Source organism: Pempheris klunzingeri, chromosome 13 (assembly GCF_042242105.1).
Source record: "Pempheris klunzingeri isolate RE-2024b chromosome 13, fPemKlu1.hap1, whole genome shotgun sequence".
Lineage (NCBI taxonomy): Eukaryota > Metazoa > Chordata > Actinopteri > Acropomatiformes > Pempheridae > Pempheris > Pempheris klunzingeri.
Window position 1 is genome coordinate 2,392,280 of NC_092024.1, and position 19,784 is coordinate 2,412,063.

Genomic DNA, 19,784 nt, shown 5'->3' on the forward strand with positions numbered 1-19,784 from the left:
CTACTTGTGGGGAGGTACGGCGGTTAAATTATCTCCCTCAGTAGTATTTTTCATGTAAAATTTGATTCATGTAACATTGTCTGAGAAGTTTCTTTCCTGAGTATTAGTTCTTTTCAGTTCTTTAATGTAATGGCCTGTAATTTAAGCTTATTATTTAAATCCTTTTTTCTGTCAGATTGACGTGGCTGATGAGTTCATACGGTAACACATTTTCCTCACTAATATAGAACGTTTTGAAAGACTTGCTGCGGAGGTAAGAAATCCTTAAGTCTTATTTAAAGTTTCATCAGACAGCATCATATAATGTTATCCAGGGCCCACCTATAGCCTATCACAGAGTGCAGTGTATTGACCACTAAATCCCCAAATGATGCCTTAATCAATACAGCAGACGGACTAAGGAGACAGGGGAAGGGTGTGTGTGTGACACAAAGCCAGGATTAGGCCTGATTAGGGCAGTTTTAACATGTCCTGCTGATTAGGGGCCAGTGGATCTGACCGCTAATTAGCTGTGAAGTGTGGCTGGCCGCACAGACAGGACAACGGCGGGAGGAGGGTTTGGCAGCCCAAACTCACCCCCTCCCTCCCACACACCCCCCCCCCCTCCTTTGCTTGTCCACTCACCACCCCCACAAAAGGCTCTGGGGCTCTTTGATTGGGTGTGCTGCATTGTGGAGAGGTAGTTGAAAAAGAGTCCCATTTCCCTTTTGCTGAGCCACTACCCCCTGCAGGGTGGAGTCAATGTACCCTTTCTGTGCCTTCGTATGACCAGCTGGCTACAGCGGGGCAAATAAACACTCCAGATCCACTGGCCAGTGTGACTCCCATCTGAAACAGAGCCTTTGTCCCATGTGGATTGTGCCCTAATTGGTGTCCCTGAGACAAATTCTCACTGTGATTGTTATTTGCATTGATGAGGTTTTAACGGACACATAATACACAGAAGATACAAGTTACAAATGCATAACAGACCAATGTTCGCCTGCTGGAAGAATGGGAGACTTCTCTTGTTTGTCCAACATTAGAAACAATGAAGATACAGACAGCTGAAAATCACCAAATATTCACTCATAGATTAAAATAAAAAAAAGCAATTCTCTTGAAACACACCAACCATTTAGGGAAAAAAATACCTCACCACAGAGATTGTTCTGTCAAACATTATTGAGGTGAAAACAATACCTCACCTTTTGACCAAACTAGTAAAATATCCCAGGGTCCAATCCATCCAGAAATGTAGAAGAAGAAAGATGTGATCAGAGTAGTTTGGAAAAAATAAACAGGTTTATACTACAGAAATGTATTTCCTCTTTCCCGGTATATCATCTCATGACCCCTGACATTTATCTTGTGACCCCTTTGGGTGATCTAGACCACAAGCTGGGAACCACTGCTGTGGGCTAAGTGGAGACTTTATCCTAAAATGAACCGAAATGAGTTAAACTAACTTTAAACCCTCCAAAAGGAGCCAAACTGTGTTGTAATAATGCAGAAAATATAGCCATCACCACATGGCATGAAAATGTCTGAATTATCACAGAAAATGTACAAACTGAATGTCACTTGTACCTGAGGTAAGTTGTGTATTTGCAGAATTTGAAAGGATTTCAGCTGCGCCCCCTCATTTCCCTTCCCTGCCTCCACCCCGAGACCCCCTGACCACAGTGACTCAAGAGGATAGAGTGGAGGAACATGGGATTTGGGGCGTAATCCTGTTTGTCCTCGGGGTCACGTGCTTTACAGAGTTGAGATTGTCAACTACTGTCTAGAAGTTTATTCGAGGGACAAACAGCAGTCTAATTGTATGTCCCTCTGGAGAGCAGTCAGTATCTCCTGCTGAATGCTGGAGAGGAGACAGGTTGCGGCAAGATGATAATTGAAAAGAAAGTGGGTGGTCCTCTTTGGCCCATGTGGCCCTCTGGGACAGTTATATTGAGACTCCTGCGTGTTTTGGAGGGGGCAGATTACAGAATGTTATATTTGAAGAAACGATTATGTCCTTCTGGGCTTAATTTGACAGACACAGCTATTGAGCGGCGGCTGTTTCTGTTGTCTTTTGCCATTCATGCCGATTCGTGTGTTTGTGTATGTGTATGTGTTTGCTGGGCTGTTGCTGTTGGATCGTTGCCCTCCATTAACTAGTTCTGAGAGCATTTTTCAGTTTTTTTTACAAGCATGTTTAAAACGTTGGCCTTGAATTTTCCAGAGCATTTTTTTTTTTTACTTGTACGGCGTCTGACTCCCTTGAGTGTTTGTGTTTTATGTGTTCGCAGTGCGCGCACCTATTCATCTCAAATTAAAATGCATGACTGTGTGTATCTAAATACACAGACTACATGTTGGGATTCAATTGCATCTATAAAAAGAAATGAAATATTAGGAAGAAATAAAACAAACTAACACGCACAGGCGCACACACACACACACACACACAGAGTGCTGTGCTCTAGCCAATACACACTGATCTTATCCATTGCCTACCTTCAGTGAACTACTCTTCAGCCCTGGCCCTATTAACCAGTAATCCGCAGACTGGCAGCTGGCCATTACTGTGGCAACGGTGAGCTGGGAGAAAACTGCTTGCTGGTTCAAAAGTAAAGAGGAGTGTTTTGAAGGACAGAGATGAACTATTGTCCTGTAAATGTGTCTCCTCATATTTCTGAATACAAAAACTCAATTTCTTACTCCTTTTCACATGAACTCTTTACATATTTGGAGGTGACTATTAAATGTCTTTTATGCTGATTTTCTTTTTTGTCGATTCCAGCAGATTGAAACACATTCCAAGGATGGAGTGTAATTATATCATGTGTAGACCCAACAGACAGACAGGCAGACGGGAGTATTTTGAATGAAACCTGTCCTTCGTGTTATGAAAAACATTGGTTACTGATGTTTACAATCTGCAGCCATTTCAGTGTGCGAGTTAAGTCACTGTCCCATTTTACTTCACAGTTTTTGATGGCAGACATCTAAGGTCAGATCTATAAACTCATGGAATAACATACATTTTACAAAAACATTCTTATGATCCAATATTTTGTATGAAAATTCTTTTGGAATTCCTCAATTGACAGCTTGAAAGGTACTTATGTTCCTTTGCGTCAAGAGTGTATATATGTTGACATTCCTGTTGTAGCTCAGTCTCACCCCACATAACTACCAGTGCAGCGTGTGTATAAGGTTTGTACTTGAAACGCTTCCTTTACAGAGGCTGTGGCTCGTTGCAGTACCGTACAGTGACATTTAAATCACACCAACACAGCGACACGATGCTGGAACTGCACAGAGGCCTGCTGATGCATGTTCAGGATGTTTGGCCAACAATACAAAAAAGGAAAGACATGTCAGGATTGAAAGCAGAAATGTCAAAACGTGTGCAAATGTTTCACTTTGGGGCATAACATGCAGCGATGTTAAAGAACACACAAAAGGCCTGAGTGTGATGCGTTTAATGTCACAGCCTCCCCCATATGTCTCAGTGACATATTACCCAGTAGAGGATCTCTCACCAACCTCTCCTGCCTTGGAGCCCAAACACAGTGGCACCTCAGTAGGGGCTCCACAGCCATAATAGAATTCAGAATTGGCTAAACTAATTTTCTTAAAGAAGAGTTTGTGGGACTTAATGAGGCATAACTAATGGAGGTCCCACAATCATCCGTGCCATGCTGGAAGCACCATGGCGGGACAGAGCAGCCATTGATTCTTGCTTCAAACCTCTTGAGTTCCTAATCAGCTTCTTTGGTTGTGCGTTTCAGGCCTGACAAACCTATTGTTGGCCTGTGTCACTGGAGGTCAGTAGTTATTAGTGGCAACTGAAAACAGTTTCTCTAACTACTTATGAGCGAATTGAATAACATGCATAGGGGGACTTGGAGGGGGGATTACTGGCAGCGTAGTGAGTCCGGCCGGTGCAGGAGAGAATGTGACATGGTTTTCTAATAAGGGATGCTGCCTCCCCCCCCCACCCCACCACACACACACACACACACACACACACACACACACACACACACTCCTAACCTGGTCCTCCATCCTACATCCTCTGCCCCCCCCCCCCTCCAGACATTTCTGAATAGTCTTCAAAAGGTTGCTTTAGCCCTGCATTGCCTCATATTGCCAAAATGGTATTCATGGTAAGCAATGGAATTAGCCGGTGGAATAGCATATAATTGTGCGTGCGTTTGCGTGTGCGCATGTGCATTTGAGTTCATGTTATCGTCAAACCAAAGGCAACGGTAGAAATGTGGTTTCATGTATTTAATTTCATGGAAATCTATTAGAGTGAGAATTGCTTTCAGAGTCCTATGACCTTCTTGAAATGTTTTTTTTTCACTCTGTAGGAAGATGATTATTTGCAGGCTATTTTTTCCATTTGAAAATGACTGGAATTAGAGAACTTTTTGCTCCCTGGGGCAAAGATTTGCAAAGAGTTGCAGTGACTCATTCTGTGGAAGCCAAACAACTCCAGCGGGCACAGGTTTGTCGTGGAGAAGAGAAAGATTGTCTCTCCTTGGCAGAATGCGAGGGCAATACACTAATTAAAATCTCTCTCCGTGTCTCTCAGAACTTGCCAATTCAATGCATTCATTTGCACAGTGAAATGAAAAGCAGACCTCGCCTCTCCTAATCATTTCACATGGGGCAAGATTTGGGGACTATTTCTGGGGAGGGAGGGAGGGAGGGAGGGAGGGAGAGAGGAGGTGGTGAAACTTGCAGGAGTAAACTTTGGATATCACCACTGACTTAATATCTGTTAATGATGTCCATATCAGACGTGTGCAATCATCATGCACTATAGGAATAATTTGAAATCTTCTCTGTGAAGTGGGGCCACATTATGCTATGTTTACCTATGTGTTCAGGAAATATCTTACTCATCCACTATGTTCCACCCAGGGACGATGCTTTTAGCTTTCTGTCTTAATAGGATTTTCTGTTAAGACATGTGACAACAATTTCCCCTCCTGTTGCACTGACAGAACAGTGTACCATGTATGATGAGGGTTATATGTATGCCCTATATTTCTGTGTAAACTATTCAGCCAAATAATGTTAAGCCCCCGCCAATTAGCGCTCTCTGGGTTGCTAGGTCACCATGGTCAATTGAGGAACACATCAATAGGACTTGAAAAGGTTTCTCTGCGATCAGACCTTCTGACATATTAAGTAGAATAATGGGGAGGAAGGGAGTTGGGGTGTAGGGGGGGTTGCAGTGAATGAGGCAAGTCTTCCTTCTACATTCACATTTTATAGTGCAACCTGCAATTACCTGAGAAGAATTGTCCGAGAATTTCTTTATATCAGTGAAATATATTATCCTCTGCCTCATGCTCCATGCTATCTGTATAAATATATATGGCACTGATGTAGTGACAGTCTTCCTCCAGCTCTGATGGAAATATCTGCTTTGTGTAATGTATGACTCATTTGGTTGCTTTGTTTGTGTATGTGAGTGTGAGCTGCGTGTGCATGCACATGAGCATACATGTCTGTGTTTGTTTGCGTGCATGTGCATGTGTGTGTGTGTGTGTGTGTGTGTGTGTGTGGGTGTGGAGGTTGTTAACGCAGAGGGCCTTTAAAGCTGGTTCTGCAACTACATGCATGGAAGTAACACCACACGGTAACGGCTGCAGCCTCCAAAACTTTTCAGACAGAAATGATGATGCCAGCACCAATTACAGTGCCCAGCCTGTCTCATATATCCTTACAAAGAGAGGTACCCCCCAATAAAGTGAGAGAAGCAACAGGCACAATAGGCAGTGATTACCAAGCATAGCCTATTAGTGCACCATAACTATGGCTATTGAAAAGAGAAAAGAATGGCTTCACCTCCACTTTCATTTCATGTGGCACACCATCAAAATCTTTGTTGACAGCTCATTCATGCCCTCAATTTAGAGACAAAATCTATCAGGCACATCTTGCAGCATCAAAGTGTATATTGTGGAATGCATTTCTCTTTTTAATGCTCTTATCAAACTCCCTTCTGATGGAGTTGTGGCGCTCAATTCCAAATGTCAGGTGCATATTGGCTCTGATGCTTCCTTCGAGTGTAGGGATGATAGCACATATACATACAGCTGCCAGGTATGTGAAGGGGTTGGAAATGGGGGCTCTCCAAGGTCTCCATTGAGACACACTGATAGCCATCATCATCATCACAGGGTGTCATCAGCAAGGGGATTGAGAAGTAATTTCCAAACGTGTTTAAATGACCACAGGAAATGAAATGTTAGATCCTATTATCGGCCACTGCTTGTGTAAAAAAAAAAAGGTTTAGGAGGACAGAAGCAAAGGAGAGCCGACAGTGACGCTAAGTGATGACCTTAAACACTTTGGAGTTTGTTTGCACAAATCATTCATCTACTAAAGAGATTGATCAGAATGACTGGTGTGTGTGTGTGTGTGTGTGTGTGAATGAAAACTACAGTGTGACAGTGTGCAGATGCAGAGAGAAAAAAGTAGCAGATCATCAATCAGTGTTATTTCAAATCTAAATAGGAGTTAATACATGAACGTTGGCTGATTGTTTAATTAACTTTAGGGACATTTTAAAAAACTTTTCAGGTCTTTGATTTATTCTGTCAAACTATTTATTTATTTTGGAGATGAGTTTAAGGTAAAGGAGATTTAACTTTACACTTCTGAAACATTTCAAAGCAGTTTCATACATTGCAATTAATTTACATCATAGCAGCATATTCTCATTTTAATACCAGCAGCAGTGCGCTGATCCTAAATATGAATGCCCTCATTAAGGTAACAGGCTGCAGTCCAGCGTCTCTTACGTTCAAATTCAGTTTAGAGAAAAAGCAAGAAATCTAAATTAAATAATTAAAAATGAACAAAGTTGAATTAAGGAGCCTATTTTTATTGCTTGTGTTTGGGTTACAGTGATCCAGTTAGAACCTGTATTTTTTTTTGGCAAAGTGACTGAGGCCTGTGCATAATAATAATAATAATAACAATAATAATAATAATAATAATAATAATAATAATAATAATAATAATAATAATAATAATAATAATAATAATAATGTACCATATAATTTGCATGTAATTAACTCTTATGCATTATTCTTTTATATGCTATATTCATTTTTCCAATAATTGGTAGTCTTCGGTTATTGTATGGACGCTCGCATTCACTCTAAAATTGACCAATTAGGCCTACAGTGCGGCAACGCGAAGGTCTGGGCCTGTTAAACACGGTAACATCAAAATGTTTGGAGAGTTTGTGGAAAAAGAAATGACATTACATTAATACACCAATGCCTAAATTAATATGAATATTAAAGCTGCTGGAAAGTGTTAGTGATTTTTAAAAAGGGTGATTTCCCGGTCTCAGAGACTAGCAGACGTCCTCCATGAAAGGCAGCCCTCCAAAATGTCACCTGAACAATGCTGGCTCCCTCATCGACCTTGCTTTCCAGCTCAATTTGGTCTCAATCACAACATAATGAAAATGCACTCCAAAACAGATCCCTTTTAAAAAATTACTTCTTCAGGAATAGCTCTCACACTTCAAGTTATTTATTGTTAACGTTCACTTGGTTTTGAAACATATACAGCAGCCATCACGCATTTGTTCCTTTTAACTTACAAAAGAATAAAGAAAACATAAAAGTGGACGCAATACCGATTATTATACAGTTTAAACGCATTCTTGTGTGTTAGCCAAATATACAAGTCCCTACTTTATTTAATAAGTCTAAATGAATACATTAGTTTACAATATTAATATGATAAAATACCAGGTTATCACCGCAAATAAGGAGTGGAGGCTTAGTGTACTTCAAACCTGATCCCACCTTTCCCCCCCAGTCCGCACTCAAGTGAAGCAGCATTCCTTTTTGTTTCAACAACATAGACTACGTTTAAAACATCATGAGGAAGGTCCAAAACATGGATTACAAAAGGTCCAGAAACGACATAATTGCTTTCAAGGACAGCCATTTCTGTAACGTTCAAAAATAGACTCCCCTCTCAGAGATGTCAAGAAAATGTGCCCTGATCAGCTGGTGCGCCTCTGTGCGCCTTGTCCCCTCCAACACCAAAGGGCCCCCATTTCAGCCTTCATATATATATATATATATATATATATACACACACACATATATATATATATATATATATGCTTTGCTCTTGCATGGGCTCATCCGCAGGTTCACATAGAAAATGTATGACAGTACTGTGTTAAGTCCTACCACGTTCTGCCGTAGAGGAGGTTTGAGCTGACCATGTTACTGGTGTAATCTACAGCGGATGTGTCTATCTGGGCCATGTTAAGCTGGCTGTGCAGTGAGGGGGGGCTGGGCGACATCTCCTCCAGCTCCAGAGCGTTCACCTGCTGCTGGCTTTGATGCTGGCTGAGGCTGCTGGTCGGGGATGCGAGCACAACTCCGGCTCCGTTCTGTTGCTGGCTTTGTTGTTGGCTCTGTTGTACCTGTTGCTGGTTCGGCGTCGGCGTGTTGGAGCCGTTCTGGCACGGTTTACCGTCCTTCACCAGAACTGGCACTGCTACGCGTCTCGGGGACTGCGCCTGCTGTGGGCACAGGTTACCGTCCTGTTGCTGCTGCTGCTGCAGCTGCGCTGCCTTGTCCTTGGCCTGGCGCTTCATCTTGTACCGGTGGTTCTGAAACCAGATCTTCACCTGGGTCGGCGTCAGGTGGATCATGCTGGCCAGGTGCTCCCTCTCAGGCGCCGACAGGTATTTCTGCTGCTTAAACCTCCTCTCCAGCTCGTAGACCTGAGCCTGCGAGAACAGCACGCGGCGTTTCCTTCTGGGCGCAGCGTGGAGAACTGGCATGGATTTGGTGGCGTCCGCCATTCCTGTGAGACTCCCCATGCCGGTCATGTTCATACCTGTGGAAGGTCCCATGAATCTAGAAACTTAAAAATATACATACATATACATGCGTTCAATAAACAGAAGAGGAGAACACTGTTTCGCCTGAAGTAGTCTTTATTTATTATTGGCTGTTCTGTGCGTTAATCATTGAAGTTGGAAAGCATCAGCTTTAAAGAAAACAAATGTGCTGTTAATAATAATAACAACAATAATAATAATAATATTAATAATATAATAATAGCAATAATAATAATAATAATAACAATAATAATAGAATATCTTGCTTTAAAATATTTTCTCATGCCAAAGATAAAAAAGTCGAGCCAGACTTGAAAGAATGATCTCCTTTTCAGTTTAACCGTCAGAAATAATCATTTTTAAAATAAAAAAAAAATCTCCAACCAGTGTTCACTATTTGCATTAACATTTTATCGTTTACCCCCAAACGTAAATTAAATATTTTAGAAAGCGTTTCTGTGTAGTCTTGTGCGTTCTCTCTCTCAATCCTGAAATGTGATTTCTTTTTTTTTTTTTCTCCCTACACTGGAATAAAATCAGAAAAGTGTGTATAAATGGAGTAAAGAACTTACTTGTGGAGTATCTTGGATCAGGGTTGGCGCTGTACCACCCTGTTGCTGCTGCACTATTCCGCATGCTTTCCTGGTACGACGGGAGGTCTCCCATGTTGCCAATGCTTCCATTGCAGTATCCCCCCATTGCGCTGTGGGAGAACTGGGAGACGGTGTGCGGCATGTGGTAAGTGGTGGCCACGGTGGCGTTATGGCCCATGGAGTGCTGTTGCATGCCGGTCTGAGACACCTGAGGCTGTCGGTAGGCTCCCAGTGGAGAGGTTAGGTTCCCTGCGCCGTCCATGCCACTAAACTTCTTGTAGGTCTCCTCGATTGGACTCAAAATATCTGTCACTGAAAAAGGCGTTGTGTGCTTTGGGCTCAACGACATGATTCAGAAAGCAGGTAGATTTTTGTGTTTGAGCAGATCAACCGTGTTGTTGTATCGGCTCTCTCCTTGGTGGATGTCTACGTAAGAGAGTGCTTGTAGTGCGCCTGAGATCCTATTGATCGCCTTGGAGAAGGAGGCGAGCCCAGGGCGCTCTTAGCCCGGGTTTATTGGAGCCAGGAGCCAGGTTTACGACAAACACAGGGGGCGGAGCAAAACTCCTAAAGCAGCAAACAATAGTCATTGACATTTTAGGGAAATAATTCATGAAAATACTCGTTGCTTTATGTTAAATTATATACACGAATAAAACCGTGCAACATAATTATGATTTCGTCCTTTCTGGCAACTATATGCAGGTGAGAATAACCCATTATGTTCTGCACATCAGCTGATCTGACCACATATGACTATTTTGCGTCAGTAGGGAATTCCACTCTTTCTAGAAACTTTGAGAGCACTTTGAACAGACATAAGGGCCACCGAGTATCATCAAAGAGGCACAATGAAGTTGTATGACCAGCTCATTTATGCTTCTTAAGCATCATTTTGCCCCACCAGAGAGGGACAAGTCCAAATAAGCACAAAATGACAAAATCCTGAAAGGGAGCGGCAATAGGAATCCAGCCTGTGAGTATATCACTACCTAACCTTCATGCTCAGCCAGGGCAAGGGATCTAACACAGGATTTATACATTAGATTATATTGGCCAAAAAACAAAACAACAACTGACCATGCAGCTGCAGGTCTCCTCACACCAATTCCTCCTGCTCCATGGGGAATAATTTAGGAGGAATCACATTTTTGTAGATTTCTTAGAGAAAAAAAAAAAAAAAAAAAAAAACTACTTGTGTCATTCGACTTAATACAATTTGGAGACAATATGTTAAGCCTCAAACCCTCGAGTCTGGTCACCGTGAATTAATGACACTTTTCAGTCTTGACCTGACATTGTAATCTCTGAGCAAACTGACTGGCGCCAGGGGGGGAGAACCAGAGGGAGGGAGACACAACAGGGGGGTCAAAAGAGAAAAGCGCTACTACAAATTGCAATAATGAATACCAGTTAATATAGATTCCCATTATACCTTATGTGTCCTGTATGGCTCCATGACGCGTCACTGTAGCTCATAACTATCCAATAACAGAGAGGCACAACTGTCATGGTGCTCATAAACGCTTATAACCACAATAGTGATTATATTTGTTCTGATGTTTTTCATCACCATCACAGCAGAAAACAGACGCAGGTGTGCTGCGTTGAGGTTATTTTCCAGACGTTACCATCTTCCTTCAGTGGAGGAAGGAAACACTCGTCTGCATGAAGCCACTAATGTAATTTAGCATGGCATGGCAGCAAGGAGCTGTCTACCCTAATTGAGCAATTGAAGATGTGACATGGTCAGCCATCAATTATAGAGACATATCAAGAACACCAATCTCCGGTTAAGTCGATAGCCTGATTGTAATAAATCATTGTTCTTATGCATATTTCAGTACCCGGATTTCTTCTCCCCTTTTCCTCAGATGCCTGGAGTCCGCAGCGGATTTAATGTGAAGTGGTTGGGCTTTATTGTTGTTGATGAAAACAAAAGTGCGTGCGTATTCCAAAGTCAGCTGGAGTTGTCAGGAAGGCACCGAAGTAGAAAACGTGGATCCTAAAACTAAAAACCAGTCTGACAAACTGGGGTGTGAGAGGGGGGGGGGGGGGGGTTCACAGGAGTAACTCGAACGCGCTCAGTAAAAACAGTCCCATTCCCTTGAAGGTATATGAAGAAACTGCTGTCTTAAAGTAAAATAATATTTTCTTACCTGCAATTATTCCCACGCTTGTCCACACTTCTATGCGCCTTTTCCTCCCTTTTGGCTGCGGCAGCATGGTGTCTTTTCAGGGCGCAGAGAAAGGTAGGCCTCGGCCCAGACCTCTAACATTATGTAAATGAGGCAAACCTCTCAACCTTGTGGATTACTGAGTCAGAGAGCAGGACCCTGGTCGACAGACCCTCCACATTAGGATCCCATAAAAATCTGGAGCTGGTTAGCTGCATGCAACGCTTATGAGAGCTTATAGTCCACATTAACATTGTTGTCAATCTAAGTTAACTTTTACATCCAGTGAGTGTGATGTGGCCCGGGCGGCGGGAGCGGGACAAGCGGACGCGCCAAGGAGCTGTGATGAAGGCCCAGCAAAGGTTTGTCATTAAATCTGACACATTTCTAGAGGAAATGGTTTACATTGCCAAACCTTTTTTGCAGACGTTCAGAGTTATTGGATAGAGCTTGTTGCTGTGTGTTTAGAGGATGAAACCAGCGTGTGTGATATGCTGACAAATATCACATAATATATTCATTTAAATTAGCCTACACTGACCCTTACAGCCCCAAGAAGAATAAGTGGTATCCCGGAGGCTGCATGACGAGGGAAAATATATTTTATTCCCAGAATTACGCACGCGGACGGTGTGTTTCCCTGCGTTGGAACCGTCGTGTTTCTACCAGCAAACACACACACACTTAAATCTTCTTTGACTTTCTACAGACATCTGAATGCAACTGTCGAACCCTCAGTATAATTTCGCTAAAGACAATACTTGATAAGATTTTTAGAGTTACACAGCTGAATTTACACATTTACACATAGAATTTAAGGTCTGTAATAAAAGAATGACAACCAAGAGTTACATTATTCTGCGGGAGGTGTGTGAGAAACATTGTGTTGAAACCAGTGATTAAATCCTCCGGTATTTGTCCACTGATAATAAGACTTATTGGTGCGCAATTGTATTTTTCAAAATAAACAGTGGTGGCCTTGTAAAGGCACATTATAACCAATTATCCCATAGGTGATATTTGGCATCGCAAGTGTTGTGAGTCAGAACCAAAGAACAACCTATGTATGTAATTTATACTTTACAGACAACCTTTTCGATATAATCACAACCCTCAACTCAGCACAACACAACACAGCAGATGGACGAAAGCGCTTGGTTGCTGAATTGCTTTCCTCCATCTCGTCAATGCCCTGAGAGATGTGAAGAGATGGCTGAAGGGCCAGGGTCCTGACCTGCAACCTCAACCACACACCGGCCGAGCACAAAGTGCAGAAAACATGGGGATTTATTTAGTCTTGCAGCCCTTAAATCTCTAACGTAACTGTTAACTTGTTCTCTAATAATAGGGTAACATTTAAACACATTCCAATAAAATGGTGAGAGGTTTACAGTTATCTCCTCCTTTTTCTTGCAGTTTGGATGACTCCTGTCAAGTGAAGAAAAGAAAATATGTTTGCACCACGTCAATTTAATGATAAATGGCAGTGCACTGCTATTGTGAAACCGAAATCACAGGTTAAATTGTTCGTGCGTAAATTACGCACGACCTGTAAACACGCTCTTTCCTTTGTCATGGTACCTACGGCGCACTGCTTTGATTTTGGGGGATTTGTTATCAGTACACCAGTCACTCGTTTGAAGAAAATGATGCGTCCTTGGTGTGGTTCCTAAGAAAGAGGTTGACTTAAAAATTACACATCTTGGTGTCGCATGCTTCGAAAAATGGGATTACGCAATAAAGTGCTTCCTGTAGGACAGAAATTTTTATCTTTGAATCAGAGGAGAAACCTAAATATATTAAAATTGAAGCCAAAAAGCTACGTGGAGTCTCCAATTGTAAATTTAAAAATGTTTGCTATCAGTCTGCAGGAAAAGTGAGAACAATTTTCTCTAAATGTATTTATGTTAACCAGTAAGGGATTTACTGGAGATCGAAATTTTAGTGAATTGCAAAATGTCTGAGGCTTTTGTGAGGCGTTTTCTTCCAAGGGATTTCAAGATTTCTTATTACGCAAGAAATATAACACGCTTATATTTACTGAAGCACAACCTAAAACCCACCTTTGAACACTGGCACTAAAACCACCAGTCTGGCAACACCACAAATTAATTGTCTTCTTCACTCCAAACTCCCAAATTTGAAACTACATCTCTACTGTATTCTCCTGCCCAGTGGCTGAATTTTGTGTGGAAATTTGTGGAGAAAATTCCACACCTGCAGTCAGTGTAGTACCATTTAGATCAAATACTTTCTCTCCTCTTAAATCGCCGAGCAGTGTGAGAGTAAAAAGCGGGCAGGTGCATATCTTTCAGCTGCACTACTTGAAACGGTGCGGTTCCTCAGCTAAGTAGGTTAAAGGTCCTCCCAAGTGGAGAAAGTATGTGACAGGCCTCTTGAAGACCGTATTCTTCTGCAGGAGTTTGCATTCATTCACAATTAATGTCGCTTGATGGACGAAATGATGCTAATAGGGCGCCAAAAACAGATATATGGGCTTTTATGGGATGCTGACCAGAATCTGAAGGCCGGGAAAATGGAGAACTGGACGATTAAAATTCATAATAGGATTAAAGTGTAGAAGTTATTCTTTAGCCTGAGTTTCACTGCATAATGTGCTGCAGTTCATTTCTTTGATTAAGTTACAGTTACAGTTGTGATCAGACTCAGAAGTGCACTGGCTGTAAGGGGAAGCTATGACTGGCCATGTTCATCTAGGCAACAAATAGATTTTTAGTTTCACTGTATAACACACTGCTCGTTTCCTGACTCGAAGCAGACAAAGTTAAATTGTTCATTTGTGTTAAATTCGTGCCTGTCTTGCCTGAAAGAGACATTGTTCTTTGAGCTTTTAAAGCCACTAAATCGTGGCCTTTAAATGCCAAAGTAAAAGTCACACTCTGCCTTACTCAAGTATAACACATCACTGTTAAAAAATGTTGATGTTAGTGTAAGCAACCAGTTATTTGCTCTTTTTTTTTTGCAAGAGACAATATCCAGTAAAGTGCAGGCAATAAAGTCGAGGAAGTTTGAAACAGATTGTCTGAGCGAAAGACGCTTTCAGACACCAAGTGTGTGCTGAAGCCACTAACTGATGATGTGCACTGCAGATAGTTTACTCCTTAACAGGTGAGAGGCTGTAGGGGTCCGTTTCTCTTGTTTTACAGTAGATTAGACTGTGCTGCTCAGCTCTCTGCACTAATGCAAACACAAGACAAGTGTTTTTTCTGAGAAAACTAAAATCACTTTCATTATGAGGTACAGCCATCATCAGATTTCATTGTTTTTTTTATCACGATTGCCAGTTTAAACCTAAGATGAGACATATAAAGACATATAAATCATCCCTAATCCTCATGCTGGGAAGTATCTTGACAATCATCATTGCTAAACTCTGTAAACATCATTTGGTCGCTTTAAAAGAATGAGTGTGAGCTTAGCTTTATATTTCATATTATTAACATGCATCCAAGAAATGAATGCACGACTAAATGCAAACACACATAAATAATCAAATTCTGTAATTCTATCACCTTACTTGAGATTTAGAAAAAAACTCCACCTTTCCACGTCTGAAACAGATTTAGCTTTCTGAAATTTCGGGTAATCGGGGTCCTGTAAGTGCTGCTGTTCTCTGCATTGTTTTGAGTGGCAACATTTTGGCACAGCTGCTCTCTTTTGTAACAACAATTTAAAAAGCACAGCAGCAGATCAATGCAGATTACCAAGGTTTCCGAGGGTACCTGGTTCGTCCACTCCTCTGCTGCATTAATTGTGGCAGCAGTAAGGAGGGCAGGTAAACAAAGCTGTTAGAGAGTATGGTTGTGACTCAGCCACGGCTCACTCTGGCTTTGTCACCCAGTTACTCATGTGGCAAAATGTCCTTGGCAATTTGTCTCTGCGTCTAGTTAGCCCTGGCAGCCATTTGTTTTGATGCCATGAAGTCTGTTTGATGACATGTCCATAAAATGATCTTTTAGTTATATACCAGAATTAGTTCACTTCAGTGCAGAAAACATGCTTCATGTGTTCAGGTATCTTGGAATTATAGATTTGGGTCTAAATCGTTCTGCTCTCCAATGACATAAGAACAGTTTCAGAGTTTGATGTGTTTTTTCTTTTTCTAGCTACATTTGCATCATGACACTAAAAGCATAAAGTGTTTTTTGTTAAAACAGTGTGTTGTGGCAGGTTTATATCAAATATGATTTTAAAATAATTTACATGCTTTGGGGCTTTTTAGGCAGGCCATGAGCCAAAGTGGCCTTTTTCATGCATTTGCATGCATTCTGTGTAGTTTCTTTACTTCAGTTCTATTATGTTTCCTGAAATTTGGAGTTGTGCTGTAGAAATAGTTTAGCTGGTCACTATTCTCGCTGTACACACTTCACACTATCATATGTGGTGAAAGAAATAATAATAATAATCACACGTGGTTTTACATCCGAAATGCATGCAAATAGCTGCAATCTGTGCCAAGTGTTTCCTGGTGTCCTTTTATGCCCGGAATTCATTTATTCAGCTTGTTTTCATGTTAACTGTCAAGAGATGCATCTTCTAATCAAAAGTTTCAGTTTCAGAGCGCTTTGAGTGCTGTGTGTGGAGAAGGAAACTTTTTAAATGGCCTCACAACTCAAAAATGGAGATGTGAACAGAAGCTGAATATCAATGTGGTATTTTTACCTGTCTGTTTATCCCCACTTCGGGATGCTTTTATCCAGTAGGCCACCCGATGGCCTACTATTATTTAGATGAATCCACACAAACACGTCACAAAACTACTTCAAATTCTGAATGTATTGATCCTGACAGACAAGAGCACACAAAGCCCACTTTTATTGCACAGTCTAAAATGAGTAAAACAGTCATTTCTACTTGTTTTCTTTTCCAAAAAACGAGCAGTGCCTGAATGAGCTGCTACAGGCTGAAGGGAAGAGCCAGTTAAACTGAACCCTCGGGGAGTAAAACATTATCTGCAGATCTATAAAAATCGAATGGCATAAAAAATCAAAAATGTATCAAAGTACTAATATCGTGTAAATTACTTTAAAGTCATATTACTACTAGACGCTGTGTGCCCTCTGCTACTGTTTATTGTAGGACTGCATGTTTATTTGACTAAATCTCACCAGAATATTGTTTGCAATTTGTTTAATTTAATTTCTAATGGTATGAATTCATATTTCCGCCTGTCAAAAAAACAATCAAAATGCATTTATTCATATGAACTTTATCAAAATGATAAAATAATTCTGTGTTTTATTCCAGCATTATGTAGAGACAATATTAGTTGGTTTTTTTTTTAAACTTCTAATGTTATTTTTCACATTATTTTCTGGACTGTGGTCGTCATCATGAACTGTTCATTATTTTTCAAAAACAACCAAACAAACAAACACAAAAAACAAAAACGAAAAAACAATCTGTAAATATGGACTGTTTGTATTTGGACAATGCATTTAAGTTTACATTGGAAATATTTCTTATTTTATTTTGATGCCTGATTCAGTTGTTGACCAATATACTTATTCATGCACAAAAAAAGGAGTTATTATAGAAGAAGGACATTTTGATTTAAAGTGTTTAGCTCATGGCCATGTTTGGTTTTCCCATGCAGACTGCAGATGCCAAATAGAACATATCTAGTATACATAGTACCTACAGTACACACTAGCTGTTTATTCAATGGTTGCAGCTAAAGCTGATACAATGCCTATTGATTGTGATGGTGGGACTGCAGATTGTGCTGCTTCCTCTGATAATAACATCCATACTTAACACATATACAATTATTCCCATAATTTGTGTGCAGTGTGCCGCTGAATTCTTTCAGTATTTCTTCAGTGGCCATCTGAGGAACTACAGCAAGAAAAGCAGGTCAAAGTGTTCAACCTCCATTTGCATGTAGGCTACTTTTTTTTTCTTGATATGCTGCAGTGGTTCAGAATCATCTATCTACCTATCTATCTATACAATGTTTACATCTCTTTTTAATCCCTAAATACAACTTCATATCTGCCTTGTCCTTGAATGAAAAAAGATCCTGAATTTTGAAGAGCAGCTGTAATATAATATAGAAAGTTTTAAAAATGCTAGAAGTGAGTGTGTTAGTGTTAGTGTAACATTTCTAACTTGTTATTTATTTAATCACCACTCTGTCTTCACTGCCTATGATTCATAATTATCATGTAAAAACCACGAGTTTAGTGTTTAAGGCTGTCATGTCTGTCATCCTGTCAATATATGATGATAAAATATGGTCAGATAGAAGAAGTGTTACACAGTGTGAGCTCCAGCAGCATATTTATTTATTAGACTCCACAACAACAACAAAAAGCACACAAATTGTATTCGGTTTCAACAAACTGTGAAATGTAGATTACTTGTAAATACCACACCATGTTAGTCGAGGGAGGCATATTTAAAATGGAAACGTTGGCTCTATCATCGACAGGCCATGGTGCACTAAATGTGATTCCTGATTCCTTTTCTGTTGAGACATGCTAACGCTAACAATAAGATTACTGATGTCTCTGTCTCTGATCCTGCGTGTGTTGCACTGTGAGTGTCTGACTTTGTGCTGCTGTACAGTAATAACAAGTCAGCCCGGGGCTAATGGCTCTCTTGTTTGTTGGTTTTGTCTCGTCCTGTTTCAGTGATTCTTCCTCTCAGGAAGAATGTCAGCTCTCTGTGCCCGGCCATCCCTGAGGACGCTTGATGTCATCTTGTCTACCTGATCATTACACTACCTGCTCTCCTCTACAATGCTGCCCTCTTGCTGCTCCGCCACTCGAAATGCTTGGCTGGCCTCTTCTCTGAAACCATCATGAAATTGTGTGCTAAAACGCTGCAGACTGTTCCTCCTCACTCCTCCCTCCAGCCGTGTGTGCAGGAGCCAGAAAAAGATTCCTCCACTTGGACGGCTGCTGCTCAGTCAAAGGGAAAACACACAAAACATCCTTCAGCCATCTGCCACCGCTCACCTCTCACAGCTTTTATTGATGTTTGCAGTGCATGCTTTTTTTTAAACACTACAGAAATGTCCACGTTAATGTAATGCGCACATACCAAGTTGTTTAAATACAGTTCAGTCTGTCGCTTGTACATCATGCAGGTTCAGCTGCTGTGGTTGTAACATGGTGTGGGACGGGACGGACTACAAACACACTTTTTTTTTAAGCATCATGGAGAATTCTCTTTGCAAAACGCACTTTACTCACAAGCCAATAATTTCTCCCTGCATCTTTAAATGTACTGTTTTCATGCATCACAAGGAATGAGATGATGTTTAGGGTGTTTACTTGCGTGTTGTCCTCACATATCTCTAATCTACCGGAGCATTTGGGAGTACAACCATATTTATCATTTCACAATTTTGAAAGAAAAACAAAAAACACCCACATACTCATTCTGTATTCAAGTGGATTCTTTGTGTCAGTGAAGTCCTTTTGCTTTGTTGCCTGAAAAAAGTAAAACAGGCCTTTTTTTATGGAGGACACTTTAACGTGCCACGATAGGGAAAGCACAGGTGTACATAATAAAATTAATCATAGCTGAATTCCATTTTGCTTCTTTAGTTTCGGGGTCCTGTTATTGTGCGTGCTAGCTCAGTGTCTCACTCTCAAGGCCACTGCTAATGCTATGAGTAGCACCTGTGCTTTTTCTCCTCTGAAAAGTCAAAATAAGAGTGCGGTGTTCAAAGCCAGAACTCGAAAGCGGAAGTTGCTGCCAGAATGATGCCCCAAGAAAAGTGACAACACTATATGTAGCGTTACAGAGAGCGCCTGTATGAGTTTATTATTATAATTTATCAAAATGGCGATGCACAAAAATTTTCCTGAACTCTAACAAGCAGACTGCGAGTGACTGCGCTCAAGGTCCATCTCATGAAGTATCTCTTACACTTAATGTGGAGCTCCAAATGATTCAGATACAAGAGGAATAAACAGCAAATGCAGAAACTAAGTATGCTGTGTATCAAAGGCTCCGAGCTGTCTGCAGGTGCCCACTGCTGAACTCTCACAGTAGCTTCATGTGAACTTTTTCACTGAACAAGAACAAGTAAAACCAGTTTCAGTGTTCATACGGGTACCTGACCTAAAAAGTGTGAACTTATCCTTTAATATATACAATATTTAG

General features: G+C 40.9%; 1 protein-coding gene across 1 annotated transcript; it reads right to left on the bottom strand.

The window, feature by feature from the left end:
* Positions 1–8,209: 8,209 nt before the first annotated feature.
* Positions 8,210–9,817, bottom strand: nkx2.4a (NK2 homeobox 4a). Its single transcript, XM_070842805.1, has 2 exons — positions 9,448–9,817; positions 8,210–8,898 (listed from the first exon to the last, which is right to left on the bottom strand). Exons 1-2 carry the CDS (start codon positions 9,815–9,817, stop codon positions 8,210–8,212), a joined length of 1,059 nt encoding a protein of 352 aa, XP_070698906.1.
* Between the last annotated feature and the right edge of the window lie 9,967 nt (positions 9,818–19,784).

Coding starts and splice junctions, on each gene's coding strand:
- nkx2.4a (XM_070842805.1), bottom strand. CDS start 9,817: ATGTCGTTGAGCCCAAAGCACACAACGCCTTTTTCAGTGACAGATATT. Junction 8,899..9,447: donor TGATCCAAGATACTCCACAA/GTAAGTTCTTTA, acceptor TATATTTTTAAG/TTTCTAGATTCATGGGACCT.